This window comes from Rhynchophorus ferrugineus, unplaced genomic scaffold, assembly GCF_030347505.1.
Source record: "Rhynchophorus ferrugineus isolate W39M unplaced genomic scaffold, kcgeb_rfMv2 rfM3, whole genome shotgun sequence".
In the NCBI taxonomy this organism is placed as follows: Eukaryota; Metazoa; Arthropoda; class Insecta; order Coleoptera; family Curculionidae; genus Rhynchophorus; species Rhynchophorus ferrugineus.
In genome coordinates this window covers 39,081,284-39,108,122 of record NW_027472582.1, presented here as the reverse complement: position 1 = coordinate 39,108,122, position 26,839 = coordinate 39,081,284, and the positions used below count along the sequence as shown (strand labels likewise).

Genomic DNA, 26,839 nt, shown 5'->3' with positions numbered 1-26,839 from the left:
TAGTATTTTTTTTCTTTCGTGTTGATGGTTCAGTTATTTGTTACACATCAGGTAGTTAGTGAAACTTTTGTGTTATTGCAAATCCTTCTGCTTCAATAGTAGAAATAAAGTTTGTTTTTTATAAAGACATTCCGCGTTTTCAGTTTAATTGTACTTCGACGTTTTTATGTTCATACAATCTCACTTGGTGCTCAAACAAAAGAAAAATCTTAAGCAGTTTAATTTCTTCGCAAACTCTTGTTACACTTCGGGTATGTAATATAAGATGTAACAACTTTTTTCAAAAAGCAAATTTTTTTGAACCCCTGAATTTGAAGTTCTGCTCGTTTTTTCATTTTCAACATTTTCTCTGCCACTTGAGTTTAACATTCAGTGATAGCCCAAGTAAGGCCTAACCATTTTGTTGTGTTCACTAACAGTTGACAGCTGTCATGTACTTATAAACATACTATATTCTTAGATGAAGCACAAGCTTTCGATAAGATTTGGCATGAAGGCCTTGTTCATAAACTACAGAAAATGCTACCAAAATAACACACCGAACTATTAAAATCATACATTATAACCAGAATGTTTAGAGTCAAACAAGAAGAAGCTTACTCTACAATAAAAGAAGCTAAAGCAGGTGTACCACAAGGAAGTGTACTGGGACCAATGCTTTATCTACCTTACACTTGTGATATACCGCAAATGGAAAATATCACGATGGCTACATTTGCTGATGATACTGCGATTATAGCTGTCGGAGACAATAGTCAAGAAGCCTAAGCTAAGAAAATTACAACAGGCAAGTGACAATATAAATAATTGGACACAAGTTTGGAAAATAAGAATTAATGAAAGTAAATAGGTACCAATAACCAATAACATTAAATAACACTATCATTCCATATAGCAACAATGCTAAATAACTCGGAATGAATCTCGATGCAAAACTTCGCTGGAAGGAACATATAAAGAAGAAAAGAAAACAACTGGAATTGAAATATAGGAAAATGTACTGGCCAATTGGAAGAAAATCACAATTATCAGTAAATAATAAATTGCTATTATATAAGCAAATATTGAAACCTATATGGACATACGGAGTTCAATTATGGAGATGTTGTGCAGAGAGTAACATTAATAAAATATAAATTTTTCAGAACAAAGTCCTGAGAGGTATTGTGGGTGCACCCAAATACTATAGGACTGATTACCTACATCGAGACCTTCAGATACCCACAGTCAGTCAAGAAATCAAGAGAATTGCAAGGGGGCATGAGGAAAGACTCCATTCTCATACTAATATTGAAATATTGCAACTGTTGGACACCACCAGAACAGGACACAGACTCAAAAGAATCAAACCATCTGATCTTGTGTACTGTTGTGTAGTGAGGTGCATATATTAAAAAAATCTGCAGTGACATGTATAAATATTATTTCACCAGAGACTGAGTTAGGGCCGATGGGTCCTCCTAGTTATATACCTAGATTAAAGTTAGCATAAAGACAAATTGTAGTTTAGACGGAAACGACTAGTAACAATATATTAATTAAATGATAAAAAAAGCATCACGTTAGACAAAAAGCAAAACACATTAGAACCAAAATAAAACAACTATACTGGTTAGTCGGAAGATACTCTCAATTTGATTTAAAATCAAAGAGGTTGATCTACAATACAATTATAAAGCCAATTTGGACCTATGGGGTGCAAATATGCGGTTGCGCTAAAAATTCAAATCAACTAGTCATACAACGCTATCAAAACAAGATTGTTCGATTGATTACCAATGCCTATCGCTATATAACCAATGAAGAACTGCACGATGACCTGGATATCAAATGGATTTGCGAAGTTATCCAAGATTTCGCCTTGAAACACGAAAGAAGATTACTAAATCATACTAAAGTGGAAGCAATACAACTGCTGGACAGCGTGCAGGATGTCAGGAGATTGAAGCGAACAAAACCATACGAACTTATATAAAGTGTATACATTTAGTGTAAACTATAGCTATAAGTTAATAACTAATAAACAATTATAATTTTATAATTGAGGAATACATACTGATGTATTTTCTCGCACTCGTCTTGCTTGTTAATTAATCCAAGTACATAGGAAAAGTAGTAATAAATTAATTGTAAATTAAGATTATCTAAGCGTATCTAATAAAAATGTTATTAAAAAAAATATTTAAAAAAACTTATGATTCGGGACTGGTCGGAATTAATACACCACTTATGGCCTTGGAAAAAAAGAGAAACTTTATTTTGATTCCTGGTAATTTATACCCACTCGATACAATTCACAGCGCCCTCTACTAACTTTTCTTCCTCCTTTCTATACTGGCTCTTCAATAGTCCCCTTCAATTTAAATGTACTATATAACTTAACCTAATTAAGATTGTAAACAAAGATTACAGTATATTGAAATGAAAGAATGAAATAATGAAAGTACATTTAAGTTGCCAGAACAAAACTATTACATTGTACATACAAATTTGTTCGAACTTAGAACTATTCTATTTCTACAATGGGATAATTTCAACTTTAATTAATAATTTAATCAAATGAATCTACACAATTATGTGATAAACAAAAATAACAGTCAATTTTCTACTTAAAAACAATTCTCTCTTTGAACAAAAAATACTTTGAACAATCATAGAAAGTCGCCAAAACACTGTCCAATTTAATATCGATTATATAATTTGTTCTTGGGCTGCCAAACATACACATGTATTTCTCTTGGAATGAATTTTTTCCATGCCTCTGGGTTGTTTTTATCAAATGGTATGAATCCATTAAAACTTCCTAGTTGGTTACCATACCAGTCTTCATAACTTGCTCCTTCTAGTCCACTTCCGCCTTACATTAGTTCATGATCTTCTGGCATCACTGAGGTATCATAACTAATTGGTCATCACTATCCCCATTTTCGGCTTCTTCACCTATGACTTTCAAGTCATTCATATATCTCTTTCAAACCATTATTCTGCTTTATGAGCTTGCTTCTTTTATCTATCTCTATACTCCAAATCAATTATTAATAGATGTTCACTTTTGTTTTTTCTTTTCTTTTAACATTCTTCACCGTTCCCTTTGTTTTATTTTTATTTTCGTCTAAACCAGATTCATCAAAATCAAATCCTAATATGTTTGTTATTTCTATTACTATCAGATTCATTATCACTCCATTTCCAACTCGAAATCAGAATCTTTTTAATATAACCCAGAACTGTCTAAGTGCTGTTCGTCTTTATCATATCTTAAGTATTTTTGCTTAGAGCTTTCTTCTTCGTCTTCGTATAAAGCTTCAACTGTTGGTGTCTTTTATGGTGAAATAAGCAGACAATAGGCGACATATACCGTCGTCGTATATAGTCGTCTAATTTCCTTGGTCTTGAGGTTTTTCTTCTAGAAATGGTTTCCTCCAATTTATAGAAGATAAGTTTATTTTCATTAGGTTCGTCCGCACTGTCTGTTATCTGCTCTTGAATCTTTTTTTTTTCATCGTCACTCACATTCTTGTTTTCTTCTTCCTCTTGCAAAACTGTCTGCATCGGTTTACTTACAGATTATTCTATGGAATTTTCTATGCTCGCCTTATATTGGTCTCTCTATATATTTTCTAAACGGTATATCTTTATTTCTTCACTATTATCCATATTGAAGTTAACTTCCATTGGCTTACCAAATAGATCTGTTTAGATGCGATCTTGTAACTAACGAAACTTACATAAAACTGCCTTTTAATCTTCTATATAGTACCCTAGAATTTCTCAAGCAGTCGTTAAATTATATATTTTTGATGAATCTTTAATGTCTACTATCTTCGCTCTTTCCATTCCAATAAACTGTTTATCTTCATAAAGACTATCCATTATATCCACTATGTGTTCTTCGTATCCTCATTTTGTGTTCCAACCTTTAGGTGAATTTCTCAATCCATACAATGCTCAATTTAATTTATATTATCTTATTTCAGAGTTAAATCCTCCAATTTCTTGATATAGATATCTAGATTTATTTTTCCATTTTAATATGATCGAGCGTCAATTTGATTTTTTTTCTTTCACTTTTGGACCAGCTGTGTTGAATTGATATCAAATTCTAATGCTTTCTAACTAAACTCTTCTTCATTGGGTTCAATAACTTTTCATTCTACCTGTAATTCTGTTGGACCCCTAATTTCTAGTTTTCAATACTTCTCTGTTCCTTGTAACTTACACATGGTTGATTTTCTAAACTCTTCTCCATTACTAATTGCTATATTGATTACAATGTTTCTTTATCCTACCGATAATTATGTTGGACCCCATGTTACTCGTTTACTTGTGTTTCACTGATCCTTGTTATCATACACGTGATTGATTATCCAAACTCTTGATTACTCCATAAATATTTACTACATTGATTACAATCTTTCCTTCTATCCTACTGATGATTCTGTTGGATCCCATGTTACTAGTTTACTCGTGCTTCACTGATCCTTGTATATTATACACATGATTAATTTTCTAAACTCTTAATTACTCCATTACTATTTACTACATTGATTACAATGTTTCCTTCCTTCTTACTGATAACTTAAAGATCACATGTTTCTAGTTTTCTGGTGTTCCTTCGTTATAATGTACGTTTTCTACGTACATATTTAGATTTGAACTACATATTTAGATATACTACTATTACTACATATTTAGATTTGAAGGGAGAAATTTGGAAAGCGGTAGTTGAGCACTAGGTAGAGAGTCAAGAGAGGGCACTTTATAGAAGTCTCTCACCGTATTCGGGCGAATGAACTGGACAGTAAATTAATATATCATCTGTGAGAAGTTTATAGCATAGTCTAAGATCTGTGCATTTGTTTTTTAATAGTTTCTTCGTTTTTATTCGCTTTCATCCTTAGATATTAATAAAACACACTTAAATATGTCATTAGTTGTATTACTTGAGTATAAAGAGTTACATTTACATAATTTCTTTATTGATTTTGAGTTTTTTGGACATATGGGAAAATATGTTTGCAAAAGTCATAAGCATGGTTGTAAAATAAAAACAAGCGAATTCTACATTAACGACGACTATTTGTTTTCATTGTTCATTGTTACATTCTAATATAAGTATTCGATTTATAATACATATAGAAAATGTTATATAATAAAATATTAAACGTTACTATTAGATACAGTTAGATAAAAGCCCAAAGGTAGTAAGTTTATATTTACAAATAAAATATATTGAAATAATTAATATTAACACAATTGTAAACGACTAGCTGTGGACTCTGAGGACTTCATTAACACAAATAGAAGTACATTGTACTTATTACCAATGCTATACATGTGGACAAAATAAAAATTGCAAAATATGTTATCCAATGTAATTTAAAAGTGGCATTGTACTGATTTCACCATTTTAAACTAACGTGCGATAATGAAAAAAAGATCTCAGTAATAGGATGTTTTGATATCTGAAACATGAAATGGTGCCACGTTTATTCAGTTATACTTAATCATATTATTATTTTAATATTTCGCGCTTTCATTATTTACACATTTACGATATTGTGATTTAGAAATCTATTATCTTAGCTACTGTATTGTGTTATAATGAAATAAAATTTTCAGTATCAGATATTGTCTATATAAAAAAGAGTATTGTTTGAAGTATTGAAATATTGTATTATTGTATTAGTCTACAATTTATTGTGAGTATGATTATTTCGAAAGAGCTGTTTATTTCAATTTTTGCATACAAATTATATTTAAAGTAGATTTGCAGTTTTCAAAAATCACTAACAAAATTATTAATGATTTTTAGGTAATACATTGCTTTACCTGTCATATATAATTAATTTGGTTTGCTTTTAATTATATGTAAAATTATGTAATAATTTAACAACTAAATTGACTATTTTAACATTGATATACTTTGTTTTATTAGAGACAGAAAACGACGTTTTTGATAATGTTTTCCTATTTTGATTTTTTTACTTTAATTAATAATATTTCAATTCAAACTATACAGAAATTTTTAAATAGCGCGAGCAAAGATTTCGGATACTAAATGTTTGGTTAGATTGTATTTGTTGGCTGAAATATTGATGATTTGATCTTATTCAATTCCGTTTCCATTAATTTTATGATTTTAGTAAATGCCTTGATTATCATTTAGATCTCCATGGCTAACATTATAGTGCGTATAATACTCGTGGTTTCTATTACGAGATAATTACCCATCATTATGTAATTTTTTGATTAACTGTATTTGCTTTTTCTTGGGTATCCATTCTCACACTGGTGTAATAAATTTACTCTCACTTATTAACTTAGAATCAAACAATCTATTGGTTGTGCAATTTTATCGGAGTTTTTGTTAAGAATGTAGTTCTAAGCTCTATATTTTTACTACAAGAACGCGCTAATTTTAAAGCTCTGTGTAATTTTGAACGCACTTTGTATACTTTTATTTGGAGTAGAAAAATATTTATTGTAAAAAAATGCAAACAAAAAATTATAATAACAGCAAAATATATACTCTATTACATATATGTTTTGTAATTTTATATAACTGTTTTGAGACACATCTGTTAAATATTTACTTAAATTTTAATTTTTAATAATTTATAAATATTATTTTACAAATATAACAAATTGCATAAATGTAAATAGTTTTGACTAATAGAATATGTTCAAAATTTGTAACAGAAAATATATAGGTTAAATTATACACGACAAATTGAAATAATTAATACATCTTGTTGTATTTTATTTGAATTTTAGTTTTATACATATATAGAAAGTTATATTTGCATATACTGTAAAAATATATAGTAGTAAAACCCAAATAAAGTTTTCTAAAGTAGCTTTAGTAAATCTTTAGTGAATTAGTAGCTAAAGTATTATCAAAAAATATGTGATATTATTGTAAACATTTAATATTTGGTGAACATTATTAGTAAAATGACTTATAAATTTAATTATTTTTCTACTTTCGTATCAATATTACTTATCGATTTATATAATATATTTTTTAAAAATATATTAACATTTGTTTATATCTCATGATGATTAATTATTAAAGAAAATATTATGATTATTCTGACACTTGTAGTATAACTGACTAAAGCGATTATTGGTTATAATTATGATATGGTATAACAAAAATACAGATGTATCTAAAATTAATATTAATAAAACCTATACTGTTTAATAATGAAAATTTATATCATACATTACTTTATAATAACATAAACCCTGTTTTGTGCATATTACAGTCTTGAAAATTAGTTGTTTTGATAGTAATGCATGTATATATCTAGAATATAAGCATGTTTTATTACCTTTGTAAATAAACATATGTTCAACTATCTGTTTACAATTTTAAATTATAAATACACTTTGTAGGTGTCATAACGATTGAATGATGCAATATATACATATAAATTAAAAAGAAAAATTACAATGTAATAAAACATTCCATATATGTAAGATAGTAATGCCACATACTCTAATCGTATGAAGTAAACATCTTTATTATATTATGGTCGTTTGTTTTGCATAATTTAATTTGCTAAAAAAGCGTTTACAACATTTACAAAATTTTCTGTTAATATTAATATGATTTTTTTCTTTTGATTTAATCTACAGCGCACGTTATCAGGATATAAACGTTAAAATTAATTATCCATTACTGAATTAAAAGTTTATACAGTACTTATAAAATAGTTAAAATACAAGTTGAATATAACAATTATACTTTTTAATATAAAAGTTCTTCGTTATAAAGTTACTTTGCTAGATATATCAAAGAAAACAAAAAATGAAAACAAAAGAATAGAGAAATAATTGTATTCGTAGCTACCGATGCGTTGTTATGGACATATATTAAACTTAATGTATTTTAATTCGTTTCATGATTTCTCAATTATTAATGAAACCAAATCAATGATTGAAGCTTAGTTCCTAATGTACAGAAAAAAATTCCTAAACCATATCTTCGGTTTGATACGTTCTAACGACTGCCTATCACAAGTATAATTAACCACATCAGCACAAGTACACCTTCTCGGTAGTGTCCTCTCGTCCACGCTCCACTAGCTTGTTTTACTGAAGTTGTTAATGCTTTTTCCTGCTCCCTAAATAAGTTTTTTGCCAGCATTCGCATTTTAGTGATTTTATCATCGAAGGTCGCCGTAGAACTGTTGGTCGGTACGTTAACGTTGCAATAGTTTTGATCGCAGCATGAGATGCACATCTGAAACTTGTATAATAACATTTATGAATATCAATTTTAAGTATTCTTACCGTTTGGGCATCAATTTCTACACATCCTACTTTGTTTCTTTGGCATTCCTTTTCTGTAGTGCACTTTTTATTAACCAAAACGCTGGTGCCTTTAGAATCCATTATATGAAGCGTGTGACAAAATGTTTCACCTGTAACAAGCATATTGTTATTTAGTCTATATACTTATTATAACAGATGGCGTTAGTTTTATCGCATTCACCATTTTTTCAGTTAGTACTAACCTTCAAAAAAAAAAGCTGTTAAAACTTCATGATATTAAGAGGGACACCACATTTTCAAAACAGTGGATCAAAAAAATTTCGTGTTTTAATTTTGCTTCTTGATGGGAAAATACCGTTCAATCAAAGCAATGGCATAACAAACAAATTCATATAATTAAACTTCGAAATGCTTGGCTTTTCGCGAAATTGGCTATTCGCAGCCCTCATAAAATGCTCACCGGTACGAAATTTCGCTCGAATGAAGAGGTTGTCGCTGAAACTGAGGCCTTCACGTTGAAGAATAAAGCCAATTTTGAAAAAAAAATCCGCGATTTCTTTGTAATCCCCGGTCTTTTCAGCCCATGTGTTATACAGTGCTCTGATGTATGTGATTATATCATGATATAATAATGTGTTACCTATAATATTATGCCCAATTATACTCGGCGATATAGAAAGAAATTCGTTTTACTATATTCTAAACAGTAGCAGATCCGGTGGAGGGGAGTGCCAAGGGGCTAACTTAGGGGTTATTTTAATCAGCTATATTTATTGGTGAACATACGAAGTATCTACGTAAACAACTCTTAAATAACCTAACCAACCTTTTAAATTCTATAATTTTAACGTTTCTCTATACACAATAACGTATTTATATTTAGTGTTACTGAGTTATTCGCGTATATAGATACTGATTGATTATGGAATGCTCAGAATATCTTTTAATGCCAATCAAACATTTTAAGAGATTCATGGTGATGGTATTTCGTTATATCCAAATGGAACGACCGGGAAGACCAAAAAAGTTCGGAAACAATGGACAGCAAGGCTTAACGTATAAAAACTGAGTTCAAATTCTCAAAGAACTTTTAGATAACTTAGCAGTTGATGAATTAACTGTTTCCAGATGTTTATATGCGGTGCAATTGATCCAAATGAATGGAAAGTGGCTACAAACTGAATTGAGTAAAACTGCCGTTTCGAAGTTTCAAGTTTTTTGTAGCGTATTGTGACTAGCGATGAAAAGTGGATTTAGTATGAAAATATCAAGCGCAATATGTAATGGGTTACTCCGCAAGAACAAACAATATTGATAATGAAGTTGAATATTCACTACCATAAAAGCTTACTGTACATATGGTTCACACCGTGTACTTACAAGGCATGACTTGGCTTGCACACGGTTTCGAAACGCTGAGTAAGTGTGAAAATGGACCGTGTTCGCTACCAAACCATCATGACTCATTAACACTTTCAATTTTTAAATACCATGTTGCCAGAATGATGGAAAAAATTGTAGAAAATGATGAAAAACATGTTAACGTGACAGTACGTACATATACTCACGGGTCCATACATACATTACTACATTAATGTTTATTGAAATATAGGAAAGAGGGGAAGCGATTCAATGTGATGCCAACTCTCAAACGTTGCCGTGTTCTCGGTATATTGTGACTCGCTGTCAAATTGCATCTCTATAAAATTTAATTTACATATGATTATAATTTTAAGCTAGCAGATTTTGAGTTTCTTGGAAAAAGAGTTTATACAGGGTGACATATTAATTCTCCAGCAGACTCCTTTTTATGCAAATACCTTAAAAGTCCGATAAAATTGCAGATATTGAATCCATTCCAACCGAAACTTTTACAAAATGATTTTCTCAGAATATACAAAATGTTTGTGGTCGATTTGAAAGGCTTTCCAATCGTTAGGGACATTGTCGTGATACATTTATTTAAAAATAATTAAAAAAACTTTTAAATTAATTTTACCTACCATAGTAAAACACATCTTTTTGGCAAAATTAGTTTTTTTTATTCAACGTAATTCTCTTCACTGATTATAGAGACCCTCCAACTTTTCGATACCGTTTCTGTAGTACGATTTGTCCTTTGTTTCAAAATAGGCCTCAGTTTTGGCGATCACTTCTTCATTCGACGAAACTTTCTTCCCAGCGAGCATTTTTTTGAGATCTGAGAACATAAAATAGTCGCTGTTGGCCAGATCTGGAGAATACAGTGGATGAGTCCAATCACGTTATGTAATAGTCGCTGTTGATGGTTTTTCCTTTTTTAAGGTAGTCAATGAGAATTTTTCCATGCGCACCCCAAAAGGCAGACGCCATAAACTTGGTAGCCGACTGTTGCGTTTTCCCACGCTTTGGAGCGGGTTCATCGTGTACAGTCCACTCGGATGACTGTCAATTGGACTTCGGAGTGAAATGATGGAGCCATGTTTCATCCATTGTCACATATCGGTGCAAAAACTCGGGTTAATTACGATGATCTTCAAACACTGTTCCGAATCATCAACTCGTCGTTATTTTTGGTCAAAAGTGAGCTCGGCATCCACTTTGCACAGATCTTTCTCATACCCAAATATTCGTGAATGATATGATGTAAACGTTCACTTGATATATTTAGAATATTTGCTATTTCATTCAATTTCAATTTACGGTCATTCAAAATCATTTTGTGAATTTTTTAATGTTTTCGTCGGTAACAACCTTTTTACGGCGTCCACTGCGTTCACCGTCTTCGGTGCTCATTTCACCACGTCTAGACCTAGCATACCAATCCTTGATGATTGATTTTCCTAGGGCAGTGTTCGGAATTTCAGCATCATGCCAAGTTTTTGATTCAACTGTATTTTTTCCCTTCGAAAAGCAATATTTTATCAACAAGCGAAATTCAATAACACAATAACAAAAGTTGCTTTACTCAAAATGCTATACTTCACAAACTAATGATCCGACAGCTGTCAAATTTATACACGCATCTTTTGAGGGTTAGGGCTAACTGAAAAACATATGGATTTATTTCTAGTAGCGCCATCTATGTGCCACGCCGGGGACTTTTCAATTGACCGGTTATGGTATGACTCAAAATGTTCACGGTTAGTTAGAGAAGGGTTAATGAAGATCTATGTAATCTTTCATTTGAAGATATTTATGCCATTAGTAGAAGAGAGGGCGAAGTTCATCCTCGAAGTGCACACTTTCCAGCGGGTTATCTAAGGCAGTTCGAATAGCGGGTTTATGTATTAAGTTAGGAATTTTACTAGAGGCAGTTCCTGGTTCTGCCGAATTGCACTGTATATGATCTTTTGGGCGAAGTAACAACTTGCGCCTACCCAGACTAGAAGGGCATTCAAGCATTGCTGATGTTTTTTGAATTTTTATTTGGTATATTATTATATAATAGTGTATGGAAAATATACCAGCAGTTAACTTCATTCAGGTGGTGCAAACAATGAGTCTGCCATATAGCAAATATGATACCTTCAAACATGGTAAATGACTATTTTTAGGTGCACTGTAAAGTCTGTTAAAATCTGTTAATTTAGCTTACCAGGTTTACAAGGTCTATCTATTGCAAATTGGTTGCAAATCAGATTGTCGGATACGTTCACGCAAATGTAACAAGTGACTGCATACTGGTCAAAATCGGAAAAGTCCTTTGGCGAATTGTCCACTAAATTCGATCCTATTCCGTGTTCTTCTAGACCGGAATTAGTGATAAAAATGCAACTCAGAAGCATTCCGAGAGTGAACATCACAGTCTGAAACAATAATAAATGGTAATAAAGCTATTGTCTATAGTTTATAAAAATATTTAATATTTCATTAATTTTAGAGCATTATTTGACTAAATATTATGTATAATCTGTAACATCTTATATAAAATATTGTATAGAATTTTTTATCAAGCGGTTAATGTTGGATGAAATCAAATGAACAGTTCAAGCAGGCGCATCCATAGCTGGACGGAACTTGAGAAATAGCTTGGTTTATATATAAACTCCAGAAAATGTTAACAAAACAATACACCGAACTACTAAAATCGTACATTACAGTCAGAATGCAATAAAAAAAGCTAATGCAGGTGTGCCACAAGGAAGTGTGTTGTGGCCAATGCTTTATCTACTCTACACTTATGACATACCACTAATGGAGAATATTACGATGGCTAAATTTGCCATTGTGAAGAATCCACACGAAAATATAAATGGTAAGTGACAGTGTAAATAATTGGATACAAGCTTGGAAAATAAAAATTAACGAAAGTAAATCTCCGCATGTTCAGTTCACCTATAAACAGACCGTACAAGCACCCATAATACAAAATAACACTATCATTCTATATAGCAACAAAACTTCGCTGGAAGGAACATATAATTAAGAAACGAACTGGTATTGAAATATAGGAAAATATATTGGTTAATTGGAAGAAAATCACAATTATCAGTACATAATAAATTGCTATTATATAAGCAAATACTGGAAACTATATGGACATACGGAGTTCAATTATGGGGATTTTCTGCAAAAAGTAACATAAACAAAATACAAATTTTTCAGAACAAAATCATGAGAAGTATTGTGGGCGCAACCAAATACTACAGGACTGACTACCTACATCGAGACCTTCAGATACCCATAGTTAGTCAAGAAATCAAGGTCAAGGGGACATGAGGAAATACTCCATTCTCATAAGAATATTGAAGTATTGCAACTTTTGGATGCCACCAGAGAAAGACACAGACTGAAAATAATTAAACCATCTGAGCTTATATAGTGAGGTGCATTTAATAAAAAATACAGCAGTGACATGTATAAATATTATTTCACCAGAGACTGGGATAGGACCGATGGGTCCTCCTAGTTATATACCTAGATTTAAATTGTTATAAAGACAAATTGTAGGTTAGTCGGACATGACTAGTAACAATGTAATAATTAAATAATAATAAAGAAATGAGTAGACAACATTGAAATATAGATATATTTGCAGAATTAAACAAGTAAAGTAAATAACATATAAATTATAATAATGCAGATAGCAGTTAAGTAACTTGATATTAAAATTACATCCAATATATATGATAATGATAGCGATTAATTCCTTTTAAACATTATATTAATTCTAGTAAATATTACAATTAATATATAAAGTATATTTTCTGTTTAAACTATAAACTTTAATCAATGTGTATTAAATATTTCATTATATTTTATTTCTTTTCATTTTTGTGACCAATCTACTTATTACTTCGCTAAATATGCTGGTTAGCCAAAACCAAATTGTCGCATAGTGCCAATAAAAATGGTAATATTGTCACGTTTATCTCATAAGTACTGATCATTATGTCGTTTTTGACCCTTTAAGGCCCTCATAATAATTCACTCCTTACATAAAAACCAGCCTTCAAGTTCATTCAACTTAATATTGAGTTTATCGCATCGTGTTAAATTTTACAAGTAAATTGCTGAACTTAAAATATGAAACTTATAGGTTTTGTAATGATAGTTAACGCGTAATAATTATTTATTGGCTTTAACAGTTAAGATTAAATTAATGCAATAATTCCTTGGTAATTCTTAGTCTTAATATCTATTTCAATTCCTTTATGCTTCCATTTTCATTGATTTGAATATAACGAATTAATATAAAATGTCTTTTTTACACTTTCTAATTATTTTATTGCATTAAGCAATTTGCCCAATGGTCAATGAGTATTTTTTATAATAATTATTAAATGATATATGTACAAATATACTTTAAGAGCTGAAATAAACACGTGATTTATAAAGAAAATTGACTTGTTATAGTTATAGTTATTGAGTTATACAATTATTTTAGAGATAGGATCTTTATTACATGAATATAAATATTGATGAAGAAATCAATAAAAAGTTCAATCAATAAAATAGTGCCATCATCTCTTTAGATCCAGATTTTATTGATTTTCAACTATGTTACGATATTTTTTTAATGCTTTAATTTGAAAACTTAAACATATTTTGCCATTATACTATATGACAGAGCATTTATATAATTATAATCAGCATAAAGTCCAAGAAAGAAGCTAGGATCTAGGATGGTCATCTATGGAGAGCCGTTGATGCACAGCAAGAAAATTAATGAAATGCTACATAACAGAACTAATCAAAAATGGAATACGGATTTGAGTTTATTAGGTCAAAAGGTATTTTAAGTGAAAATTTATTTAATTTATGTCAAAGAAATATAAATTGTGACTGCAGATGAGCAATAAATACGACCTAAAACGCCCACAATACCACATTTAAAAGTGTAGTTACCATAAGTTATAAGATGTGTAGGAATTAAAACTAATATTTTTAATATATTTGAATTTGTTTTAATTTAAAAGTAGCGTTTTGTTTAATCGACGGTATGAACGGTATTGCCCACATTGCTTTCAACGCCGACCACATTAAATTTTTCACTACTTCAAGAAATGTAGAATTTATCTGGGCAGACTCCAGAAATCGCTCAACAAGACGGTCCAGTGTCTAAAATTTGGAGGATGCAAATAAATCCTCAGAAATATCCATTGGTTCGTCAAAAAATCCTAAATTCGCAGGGAGGTTCACATTCCTCAAGTCCACGTTCATAGCCAGATTTTCTTCGGGTCTTAGACTGTCGTACAACCAATTCTCAATTAAAAGTTATAGTTATAAAATTAAAGTTATAAAGTTACAAAGTTATAAAGTTATACATTATAGGCTCTTAGCCAATTCGGCCAATCCCCATTCTTTCGTCACAGTATTGACACACTCCGTCATGTTACAATTTCTCAATTATCTCAGTTTATTTTCTCGAGGGATTAATTCAATGTGATTCGCGGGTCGCTTGGTGTGACAACGAAACAACACACTCGTTTGTAAGGGTTTACCGGTCACATGTGCCATTCATACTATCCCTAAGAGGTATCAATGGCGATCATGCGATCAGCTGATAGGATGGGTTTCAGTGGGTATCCCAGAGGTAGTTTCCACATGGCCTATTCAAACTCGGCATTTCCTGTCAGTCTTTCCCTTTAGGTATCTCTTTAGAATGCCCCAACTTGATTCCAGGCCAAAAATTAACGATACTGCTGACCTACTCTTATCCTGTAATATATAAAAACGGAAACTTTGTACGATTTTTTATAAATGTTACTAATATAAAGCCGAGTATTCTACCACTAATCAACTAAAGTGTGGTAGCTCTTGTCTTGATATTAATTTAATTATAGAATTTCTCATATAATTGCAGTTTTTTATATACATATATTTATAAAAATGTAAAACATATTTAGGTTATTTTGTTTTGTTTTTAGATTGGGAATCAGAAATAAATTTATAAATAACTATGCGAGACATAACAGATGAGAGGAAAACAGGTTATTTCCTCTAAAATGCTACCAAAAATCTAAAACGATCATGTTTGAAGAACATTAAACATTTAATTAAAACATTTTCCTCGATTTGGAAGATGGCTGGAATTAATAGGACCAAAAACTTAATAGAATAAACTTTTTTTGTTTCAATTTAATCCATGAGAGTTGTCGAAAAAGTTAAAACAAATTATAGAAAGAAAAATCTCAATACCTGCCCCTCAATTTGGTTTCATGAACAAATCTATCTAGGCTCACAGAATTACAGACATCACTATTACAGCCCACGAAGACAAAAAAGTCAGATGTTGCCATAAATTTGAAGCTTGGTTCAAGCAAAGGAAACATAGCGAAGTATATTGGAATCAACTCTTTATCTGGTTTTCTCATGCTATATACTACAAATGGAAAAAATTACCGTGACTAAATTTGATGAGAAGATGGAGGACTAAAGTTAACTAAAAGAAATCGATGTATATTGAATTTATGTATAATCAAACTGCACATATAACAATAAAAATTAATAATACTCCAAATACCAAAAAATATCTTGGGATCAATTTCAATATAAATCTTCGCCCGAAGGAGTACATTAGAAAGAAAAGAAGATAACAGGATTTAAAATATAAAAAAAATATATTGGTTAATTGGAAGAAAATCTTAATTGTCTGTATGTAATACCGATTGTTATTCAGGAAGAGATGCGAGGAGAAACTCCACTCTCATGTTAATACCGAGGTTTCGCAATTCTTGGATAACAATCAAGCAGGATATAAGTTATTGTAAATACAAATAGTTGAATTGGCTACTACTACTAACAAATAAAACTAATATAAAATGCAATATTCTGTCTTTAAACAACTAGGCTTTATCTCGAATAGACCTACGCTTAACTTAGACCTCGAATAGCGGCCCTCGGTATTAACTGGTAAGTCACCAACATTGTGCTATTACCTATTATATTCTATAGAGATAGAATAAATTATTTAGCGAAGACCGCTAGAAGAAGTTACCTTTTCTCGTTCCAACTGAAATATTGATACTAGCAGTTGGAATCAAGGTGAGTTTACTTTCTAGTGTAACAGGTCAATTGTAAAGTCTCCGGCCTACCATAGTAAAACAATTTTTTTTTGCAAAATTAGTTTTTTTATTCAACATAATTCCTTTCAAGGGTAATAAACTGATTATAGCGACCCTCCAACTTTTGGATACCATTTTTGTAGTACGATTTGCCCTTTGCTTCAACATAGGCCTCAGTTTTGGCGATCACCTCTTCATTCGACGAAAATTTCTTCCCAGCGAGCATTCTTTTGAGATCTGAGAACAGGAAATAGTCGCTGGGAGCCAGATCTGGAGAATACGGTGGATGAGGAAGCAATTCGAAGCACAATTAATATATTTTTGCCAGAGTTTTCACTGACTTGTGACTTGTGACATGCATTATCTTGGTGAAGCAGCATTTTCCTTTTCTTTAAATGCGGCCGTTTTCGGCGATTTCGTCCTTCAAACGCTCCAATAACGCTATGTAATAGTCGCTGTAGATGGTCCTTCCTTTTTCAAGGTAGTCAATGAAAATTATTCTAGGCGCATCCCAAAATACAGACGACTGTTGCGTTTTCCCGGGCCTTGGAGCGGGTTCATCGTGTGCAATCTGCTTGGATGACTGTTGACTAGACTTCGGAGTGACTTGATGGAACCATGTTTCATCTTTTGTCACATGTCGACGCAATATCTCGGGTTTATTACGCTTGATCATCAAATACTGCTCCGAATCATCAACTCGTCGTTGTTTTTGGCCAAAAGTGATCTCGCGCGGCACCCATTTTGCACAGAGCTTTCTCATACCCAAATATTCGTGAATGATATGATGTACGTTCAGTTGATATCTTTAGAATGTCTGTTATTTTATTCAATTTCAATTTACGGTCATTCAAAATCATTTTGTGGATTTTCATAATGTTTTCGTCGGTAACAAGCTCTTAAAGGCCTCCACTGCGATCACCGTCTTGGTGGCTAAACTTGGCATACCAATCCTTGATAGTTGATTTTCTTGGGGTAGTGTCTGGAAATTCGGCATCAAGCCAAGTTTTTGCTTCAACTGTAATTTTCCCTTCAAAAAGCAATATTTTATCAACACGCAAAATTCCGTTTTATCCATTTTTTTCACAATAACAAAAGTTGTTTCACTCAAAATGCTATAATTCACAAACTAATGATATGATAGCTGTACAATTTATACATGCATCTTTTGAGGTTTAGGGCTAACTAAAAAACATGTGGAATTAATTCTAGTAGAGCCATTTATGTGTCAGGCCGGGGACTTTTCAACTGACCTGTTAATTATAGTTTGTTTGTGTGTAGTATAATTTTGACTACTATGATTCTAGATACGAATGATGCTGTGAAACTGAAAGCAGCATTAACTCACAAATGAATAATAAGGTGAAGAATGTACCGTAATAAAAAGTGTAATACCATGGATGTCTGCAATTAATGTAAATAATGAAGTAGCAAAAATTATACAACGATGTATTTTACTATCTTAATGAAGAGATATTCGTTTAAAGCTGTTAACTAGTATTAATTGTGCCTTTTGTGCTTCTTTATGTGTTCTAGCTATATTAGCATTATTTATGAATAGACAAAACCATTCTTCTATTAGTGGATCTAATCTATAAAAAACATACATTTGAAGAAAAATATAAAGGATCATATGAACTAAAAACTAAATGCAATTTCATACCAGCGAATCAGATCCATACCAGAAAGTACATCAGATAATGACAAATATAATGGAAAGAAGAAAAAATTAAAGGTAAAAAATTCTTGTGGATCTCTGCCGAAACTAAACGAAATAGAGTAACTATTTAAATGACTTACGAATAATGAACAGATAATTGAAGTGACTGTGTTGTGTGAAAAAAATTATGATAAAATCCCAGATAAGCTTTATCAACGGTGGTAAGGCCTGTGCTACACTAACGAAGAACATGTTTTTGTTGGGATTGGAAAAGAACGGTTCATTATGAGTTGCTGCTCTCAGTTGAAGCAGGAACTTAAAAGAAGGACAATATAGAAAATGTGTGGTGAATATACATCTTTAGTTCTTGGACATACATTGAAATTAACTGTCTGGGAAATTCTGATAAATTGACCCTTTAGCTCCGACTTTGTCCCGCACAACTACCATAATGCTATTTTAAACTTATTTAACTGATTGGACTAAATCATTGTTCTGATGAAGCAACGCCTGTTGTTCTTGGATTATAATTCGTTTCACTGTTGGATTGCATATTATCTCACAATTTCTGCATTCGAAGTGCCCATAAAGTAAATTTGTAGAAATTGATAATCTGCATATGACACAGTGAACAGTGCTCTTAGTAAGTGTTAAATTAGTTCATGCATCTGAAGTTATTTAAAATTTAAATAACTAATTTCTGATAAAAATTTGAATGTTAATTGTATATATTAGTATTAGTAAAGTATGCTTTACCGTAAACAGTCAGTACACATTTCAACTCCATTTTTGGTAAATGTTTAAAATTTTTATCGAATCGATGTACCTATCAAGAAATACATATATTTGTATGAAATATAAATCGTGATAAAGTATTAAACGGTCGGTGCTGAGAAATTATCATCAATAAATTATATATTCTCATAGCGGTTTGATAGTGTCCGGTAGTTTTAATCTATATTCAACATTTTTAGTCAGAAAATGAATTGTTGAACGAATCCATAAATATTTGACAACCAACAACAATGTTGATCCTTTGTAACGGTTAAACTATTGATGACAGTGACAGGAACACTTTATATGGGAAAACGACATTGCTGCTTTTACTATTTTCCTCGCAATTGTTCCATATTTTCTCATCATATGAACATTCCTAGAACACAAATATCGCAAAATCAGAATTAACCAAATTGATTCAGTGGTTCTCAAGTTTTAGCGAGACTAAGGAATAGAAACTCATATAATTTGGTAAGAGTCCGAGCTGCAATATAAACTTGTTCAATAGTTAACTGCTTGTGTAGACAATAAAAATTATTAAATAAAAGATTAAATAAATAAAAAATATATTAAATTACAATTCTGTCGACGTTTAACTTTCAAAGAGTAAAGACGTGTTTGTAGAGACGGTCAGTGAAAAGAAACAAAAGTGCAACATCTGTGTCACAAATTCGGCGTTAAAAAAAGGTCTAACAAAAACATTTTAAAGACTGGTGAAAAAGTGAAAGTGCGGTCGGAAAAAAAGGTTAGTACAGTAGAAAAGAAATGCAAAATGCAATAAAACGTTAAGGGTCGAAAACTCAACATCTGGATCACAAATGCCGCGTAGGATAATTTGAAACATAAAAATAACAGTATTATTTCAACAATATATAGAAAAGTATGGAGAAGAACACTGCACAAAAAACACAAATAGAACCCAGAACGAACAGGCACTCTACAATGCGTGGATGATTGCATTAAACAATATGCAAAAACAAATAAAAGCCCTCCAGCTACAACTAAATAAACAAAGCTCTGAGAGCAAGGAGAAAACAACGATAAACCACCAAGCCAAAAAAAAAATTGTCGCAGAACTAAACCAAAATGGGCTTAAATGCTTAAATGCGACAAATATTTAAAAAAAAGAAAAGACCAAAAATAACAAAGGAGAAATTTTAGTCCACAAGAAGCCATTACTTATATTTATGTTAGCATTTGAACATGATACGGACACAAAAAATATTTTTGGTATTAAAAGAATTTTAGGGGTCGAAATGAAAATCGAACCTTTAAAAAAATCGGACTTAATACCTCAATGCAAAAGATGCCAATTGCAATGACACATACAGAAATTCTGCAGAAAAGAACCTAGGTGTGTAAAATGTTCAGGTAAACATATCACCACAGAGTGTAGAAAACCCAAAGAAGCTAAGCCGAAGTGTGCAAACAGCAATGAAGCGCATCCGGCAAGTTATAGAGGATGTGTAGTTGCTTAAGCACTACAAGAGAGGAGAAATAAAGTAGCCCAAGGTAAACTTCAAGAAAAAATGAGTGAAAAGAAACAACCGAAAAATATAACAACGTTAATGGTGAAATGACTTATGCCCAAAGTATCAGTCAAAATAACCAAAGAGGCAACAAGGAAGATGAAGCAACCACCAACAAATTGCTACTTATACTAATACGAAAGCTGGACAGACAAGAAAAAATGATCGAATATTTTTCCGAAAGGATTGAAAAACTAGAAATGAAAAACATTAGGCTTGTGGCCCCAAAAACCCGAAATGGCAAATAAAGATATCCGAATAGCAATTTGGAATGCTAATGGAATCCAGCAACATCATGCTACCCTACAAGTATTCCTAGATATGCAAAAAATAGATATTTGCCCAATATCAGAAACCCATTTAACAAAACAATCCTTTATAAAATTTAGAGGATATACATTCTATCATACCATACATCCAGCTAACACCGCAAGAGGAGGAAGTGCAATAATAATAAAAAAGAACATTTCCCACCATCAAGAACCCAGGCTCAGTACAGCAACACCTAAGATACAACCAAAAAAAGGACAATTATTTGAATGTCAAAGCAACCTGGGAGAAAAAATTATAATTGGAGGTGATTTTAATGCAAAAAATACAAAATGGGGATCCAGAATGACAACAACTAAAGGCAATGAGCAGCATAAAGCAGCTACTGAACTAAGATGTAGTTACATGTCAACTGGAAAACCAACTTATTGACCGACTGATCAAGAGAAAGTCCCAGACATGTTAAATTTCTTCATAGTAAGAAACATAACATCCAACTATATAAAAGTCGAAGAAAATTTTGATATTAAAAATTATTATTTTTTTTGAAATTTTAATTTAGTGAAATGAAATTTTTATATTTTAATCTAAATACTGTATTGATCAAGTTGGTGAGTTTTACAATTCCCTTTTTTGGTAGTTTTTGCAGTAATTCTCCTGTTATTAAATCGTAGCCTGGTGATTTCCTGGGGTTAATGTCAGTTTTAATAACTTTGGTTAATTCTTTCGGCGTGACTAATTCAATCATCGAATTTTCAGCTTGTATGTCCGGCAAATTATGTTCAATATTAGTTTCGTTTGGTTTGAAAGTTTTTTCTAGATATTCAGCAAATGCTTCTGCTTTTTGGTGATTTTCACATGCCCAATTTCCACATAGGTCTCTTATAGGTTGACAGAGTAGACATGAGCGCTTTAAATATTTTGTGGCTTTCCAGAGTGAGTAATCAGTTTCTTTATCATCTGTTAAATTTCTCAGATAATCATTTATGGTTTTGTTTTTAATTTCCTATATTTCTCTTTTCAGTCTTTGGTTTATATTGTTTAAACTATTTTCATTTTCAGGTGTTCTGTTTTGTTGGAATTTTTTTCGTAATTTACATTTTTCAGCTATCATTTCCTTCACTCCTGTTGGATAATTAATTCCTTTAGTTGTACTCTTAATTTTTGGAGTATTATCCCAAGCAGCTTGTTGAATATCTAATACGAATTATTCTACTTCAAAATTTAATTGTTCAGTTGTCTTGAGGGGCGCATTTAGTTGAATTCGTTCGTTCAATTCTTCAGCAAATCCTTCCCAGTCTGTTCTCTTGTTTGTTAAAGTTGGGTTTCTTTCTTTTCTTATTATATTTTCGCTCAACCTTAGAATCACTGGCGGATGATCTGAACTTAGCTCAAAATTGGCTTCGACTTTTATATAGTTGGATGTTATGTTTCTTACCATGAAAAAATCCAACAGGTCCGGGGTTTTCTCTTGATCAGTCGGCCAATAAGTTGGTTTTCCAGTTGACATGTAACTACATCTTAGTTCAGCAGCTGCTTTATGCAGTTCAGTAGCTTTAGTTGTTGTCATTATGGATCTCCATTTTGAATTTTTTGCATTGAAATCACTTCCAATTATAAATTCTTCTCCCAGGATGCTTAGGACATTCAAATAATTTTCCTTTTTTTGATTGTATCTTGGAGGACAATAAATTGCGGCTATTGTAACCTTGGATCTGCTTGATTTAATAGTTACTGCTGTTACCTGATTTTCTGCTGTACTGAGCCCAGGTTCTTGATGGTGGGAAATTTTCTTTATTATTATTATTACACTTCCTCCTCTTGCGGTGTTAGCTGGATGTTAGCTATGCTCTAAATTTTATAAAGGATTATTTTGTTAAATGGGTTTCTGATATTAGGCAAATATCTAATTTTTGCATATATAGGAATACTTGTAGGGTAGCGTGATGTTGCTGGATTCCATTAGCATTCCAAATTGCTATTCGGATGTCTTTATTTGCCATTACGGGTTTTTGCGGCCACAGGCCTAATATTTTTCAGTTCTAGTTTTTCAATCCTTTCGGGAAAATATTCGATCATTTATTCTTCAGTAGCAATTCGTTAGTAGTTGCTTCATCTTCCATTGTGTCTCTTTGGTTATTTTGACCCATACTTTGGGCATAAGTCATTTCACCATTAACATTGTTATATTTTTTCGGTGGTTTCTTTTCACTCATTTATTCTTGACGTTTAAGTTGAGCTACTTTATTTCTCGTCTCTTGTAGTGTTTTGGCAACTACACATCCTCTATAACTTGCCGGCTGCGCTTCATTGCAGTTTGCACTTTTCGGCTTAGCTTCTTTGGGCTTTCTACACTCTGTGGTGATATGTTTACCTGAACATTTTACACATCTAGGCTCTCTTCTACAGAATTTCTGTGTATGTCCATGCAATTGGCATCTTTTGCATTGCGGTATTAAAAATGGTTTTTATGTCCGTATCATATTCAAAGGCTAACATAAATAGAGGTAATGCTAATGGCTTCGTTCTGGGTTCTAGTTGTAGCTGGAGGGCATTTATTTGTTTTTGCATTTTGGTTAATACAATTTCAAGACTCTCTCGCGTCGACTTTTCGTTCATCCACGCATTGTAGAGTGCCTGTTCCTTCTGGGTTCTAGTTGTGTTCTCTATATTCAAAACTGCAATATGTGATACACCTGATGACGATTTTTCCATTTTATCTGTTTTTTGGGCAGTGTTCTTCTCTATATTTTTTTTAATATATTGTTTGTAAAATACTGTTATTTTTATGTTTTATGTCCTGATGTTGAGTTTTCGACCCTTAACGTTTTAGGGCATTTTTGCATTTATTTTCTACTGTACTGACCTTTTTTTCCGATCGCACTTTCACTTTTTCACCAGTCTTTAAAATGTTATTGTTAGACTTTTTTTTAACGGCGCATGCGTGACGCAGATGTTGCACTTTTGTTTCGTTTCACTGACAGTCTCTCCGAACACGTCTTTACTCTGTGAAAGTCAAACGTCAACAAACCATAAATGACTATCTCAGAAATTTAACAGATGATAAAGAAACTGATTACTCACTCTGGAAAGCCACAAAATATCTAAAGCACTCATGTCTACACAGTCCACCTATAAGGGACCTATGTGGGAATTGGGCACGTGACAATCACCAAAAATCAGAAGCATTTGTTGAATATCTAGAAAAAAACTTTCAAACCAGACTAAGCTAATATTGAACATAATTTGCCGACCATAGAAGCCGAAATTCGATGATTGAATTAGTCATGCCGAAAGAGTTCACCAAAGTTATTAAAACCGATATTAATCCCAGGAAATCACCAGGATACGATTTTATAACAGGATAATTACTGCAAAACAACCAAGAAAGGGAATTATAAAACTCACCAACTTGATCAATACAGCATTTAGATTAAAACAGGTCCCAGACATTTGGAAGATGGCGGTAATTAAAATGATCCCAAAACCTGGGACGTCACCAAACGAAATAAAATCCTATAGACCTATATCACTGGTGCCAGTAATATCTAAGGTTTTTGAAAAACTCCTGTTGGAAAGAATAAAACCGATAATAGAGAGAAAAAACCTAATACCAACACACCAATTTGTGTTTATTAACAAGCACTCAACAATTGGCCAGGTCCACAGTATAACGTCCACAACAGATGTTATTGAAAAAGCCTACGAAAGTCAAGAAGTATGCTCAGCTATATTCTTAGATGTAGCATAAGCCTTCGATAAGGTTTGACATGAAGGCCTTGTTCATAAACTACAGAAATTGTTACCATAACAACATACCGAACTATATCATACATTACAACCAGAATGTTTAGAGTGAAACAAGAAGAAGCTTACTCTACAATAAAAGAAGCTAAAGCAGGTGTACTACAAGGAAGTGTACTGGGACCAATGCATTATCTACTTTACACTTGTGATATACCACAAATGGAAAATAGCACGATGGTTACATTTGCTGATGATACTGCTATTATAGCTGTCGGAGACCATAGTGAAGAAGCCTCACGAAAATTACAACAGGCAAGTGACAATATAAATAATTGGACACAAGCTTGGAAAAAAAGAATTAATGAAAGTAAATCTACACAGTTTACCTATAAGCAAACCGTACAAGCACCAATAACATTAAATAACACTATCATTCCATATAGCAATAACGCTAAATATGTTGGAATGAATCTTGATGCAAAACTTCGCTGGAAGGAACATATAAAGAAGAAAAGAAAAGAACTGGAATTGAAATATAGGAAAATGTACTGGCTAATTGGAAGGAAATCACAATTATCAGTACATAAAATTGCTACTATATAAGCAAATATTGAAACATATATGGTCATAAGGAGTTCAATTATGGGGATGTTCTGCAAAGAGTAACATAAATAACATACAAATTTTTCAGAACAAAGTCCTGAGAGCTATTGCGGGTGCACCCAAATACTATAGGACTGATTACTTACATCGAGACCTTTAGATACCCACAGTCAGTCAAGAAATCAAGAGAATTGCAAGTGGGCATGAGGAAAGACTCCATTTTCATGCAATTCATATTGCAACTTTTGGATACCACCAGAACAAGATACCGACTCAAAAGAATCATACCATCTGATCTTGTCTAGTGTTGTGTAGTGAGGTGCATATATTAAAAAAGCAGAGACATATATAAACATTATTTCACCAGAGACTGTTAGGGCCGATTGGTCCTCCTAGTAATATACCTAGATTTAAGTTAGCATAAATACAAATTGTAGGTTAGACGGAAACGACTAGTAACAATGTATTAATTAAATAATAAAATAAAAAATTACAATTTTTTCAATAGCAATTAAATACTTTCTAAGGTGTTATACCACAAAGGTTCAGATAAATACAATAAAAATAAATAAAACCGCAAAAAAATAAGCATTGGAAAAAATGAAATCCATACCTATAAATTTTATCTCCTGTCAAGTTTTTTCAATCGACGTAAAAACGCCACCTAAAATTTGATACGTTAAAAGAACTTTATTGGCCTATAAATATGCTCAATAAGGGAGTCGATTTTTTTACCACAGAATGTAAAACTGTCCGTTAGTGTTGAAAGAAGAAATATTGAGGTCAGATTTTAACCTATATGAAACGTTTTGAAATATCGTCGAATCGAACTGTTATCAATGGATTTACCTTCATATTTCTTACCTTAATAGAGTGCGTAATGATTCATACAGCAAATTTGAAACTTTCGTGTATTTAGACATAACTCAGTTTGAACTAGAATGCCACGAGTTCGTGCACATCAAACACAACAACAGCCAGCACGACATAATGAAAGTGAGCAATTCCGCAGACACAGTGCTCCTGTTATCCTGGAAGCGGCAGTAGATTATTGTAACGATAAATCGGTAACAATTGGGGAAGTGACAATAATTTGTAAATATTGCAAGGCGTTAGAATACAGTGGTGAATCTACTGGATTATGTTGTGCTGGAGGCAAAGTAAAATTGCCGCAATTGGTCCCACCACTAGATCCTTTACGTTCTTTAGTTTCTGGGATTGGAAATGAATGAAATCATTGGAAGCACTTCTTGGCCAACATTCAGAAATATAACAGCTGTTGCCAGATGATATCATTTGGCGCTACACATATTATACAGGACAATTTCTTGCCCACTTTCCCACAGTTGACCCAAAATTGCATGCAGTAGTTACCAAACACATGATACATGGACCTTGCGGAGTTTTCAACTACAATACCCAAGAGACCTGATGACAAGAGCTGAAACCATAATGGGAAATGATGGATACCCATTGTATCG

General features: G+C 32.1%; 2 protein-coding genes across 4 annotated transcripts in view; both read right to left on the bottom strand.

The window, feature by feature from the left end:
* Positions 1-26,839, bottom strand: part of LOC143193658 (ATP-dependent DNA helicase PIF1-like) — a 187,075-nt gene that overhangs the window by 72,752 nt on the left and 87,484 nt on the right. The gene's annotated exons all lie outside the window — the stretch shown is intronic.
* The window catches only part of LOC143194144 (uncharacterized), a 626,523-nt gene continuing 607,560 nt past the window's right edge, over positions 7,877-26,839 (bottom strand). For all 3 annotated transcript variants that reach the window (XM_076400724.1, XM_076400726.1, XM_076400725.1), the window contains 3 exons: positions 11,861-12,071; positions 8,302-8,432; positions 7,877-8,251 (listed from right to left, as the gene is read on the bottom strand). In XM_076400724.1, coding sequence (XP_076256839.1) covers positions 8,009-8,251; positions 8,302-8,432; positions 11,861-12,065 — 579 coding nt within the window. In that variant the 5' untranslated portion in view covers positions 12,066-12,071 and the 3' untranslated portion in view covers positions 7,877-8,008. The remainder of the gene's footprint in view (positions 8,252-8,301; positions 8,433-11,860; positions 12,072-26,839) is intronic.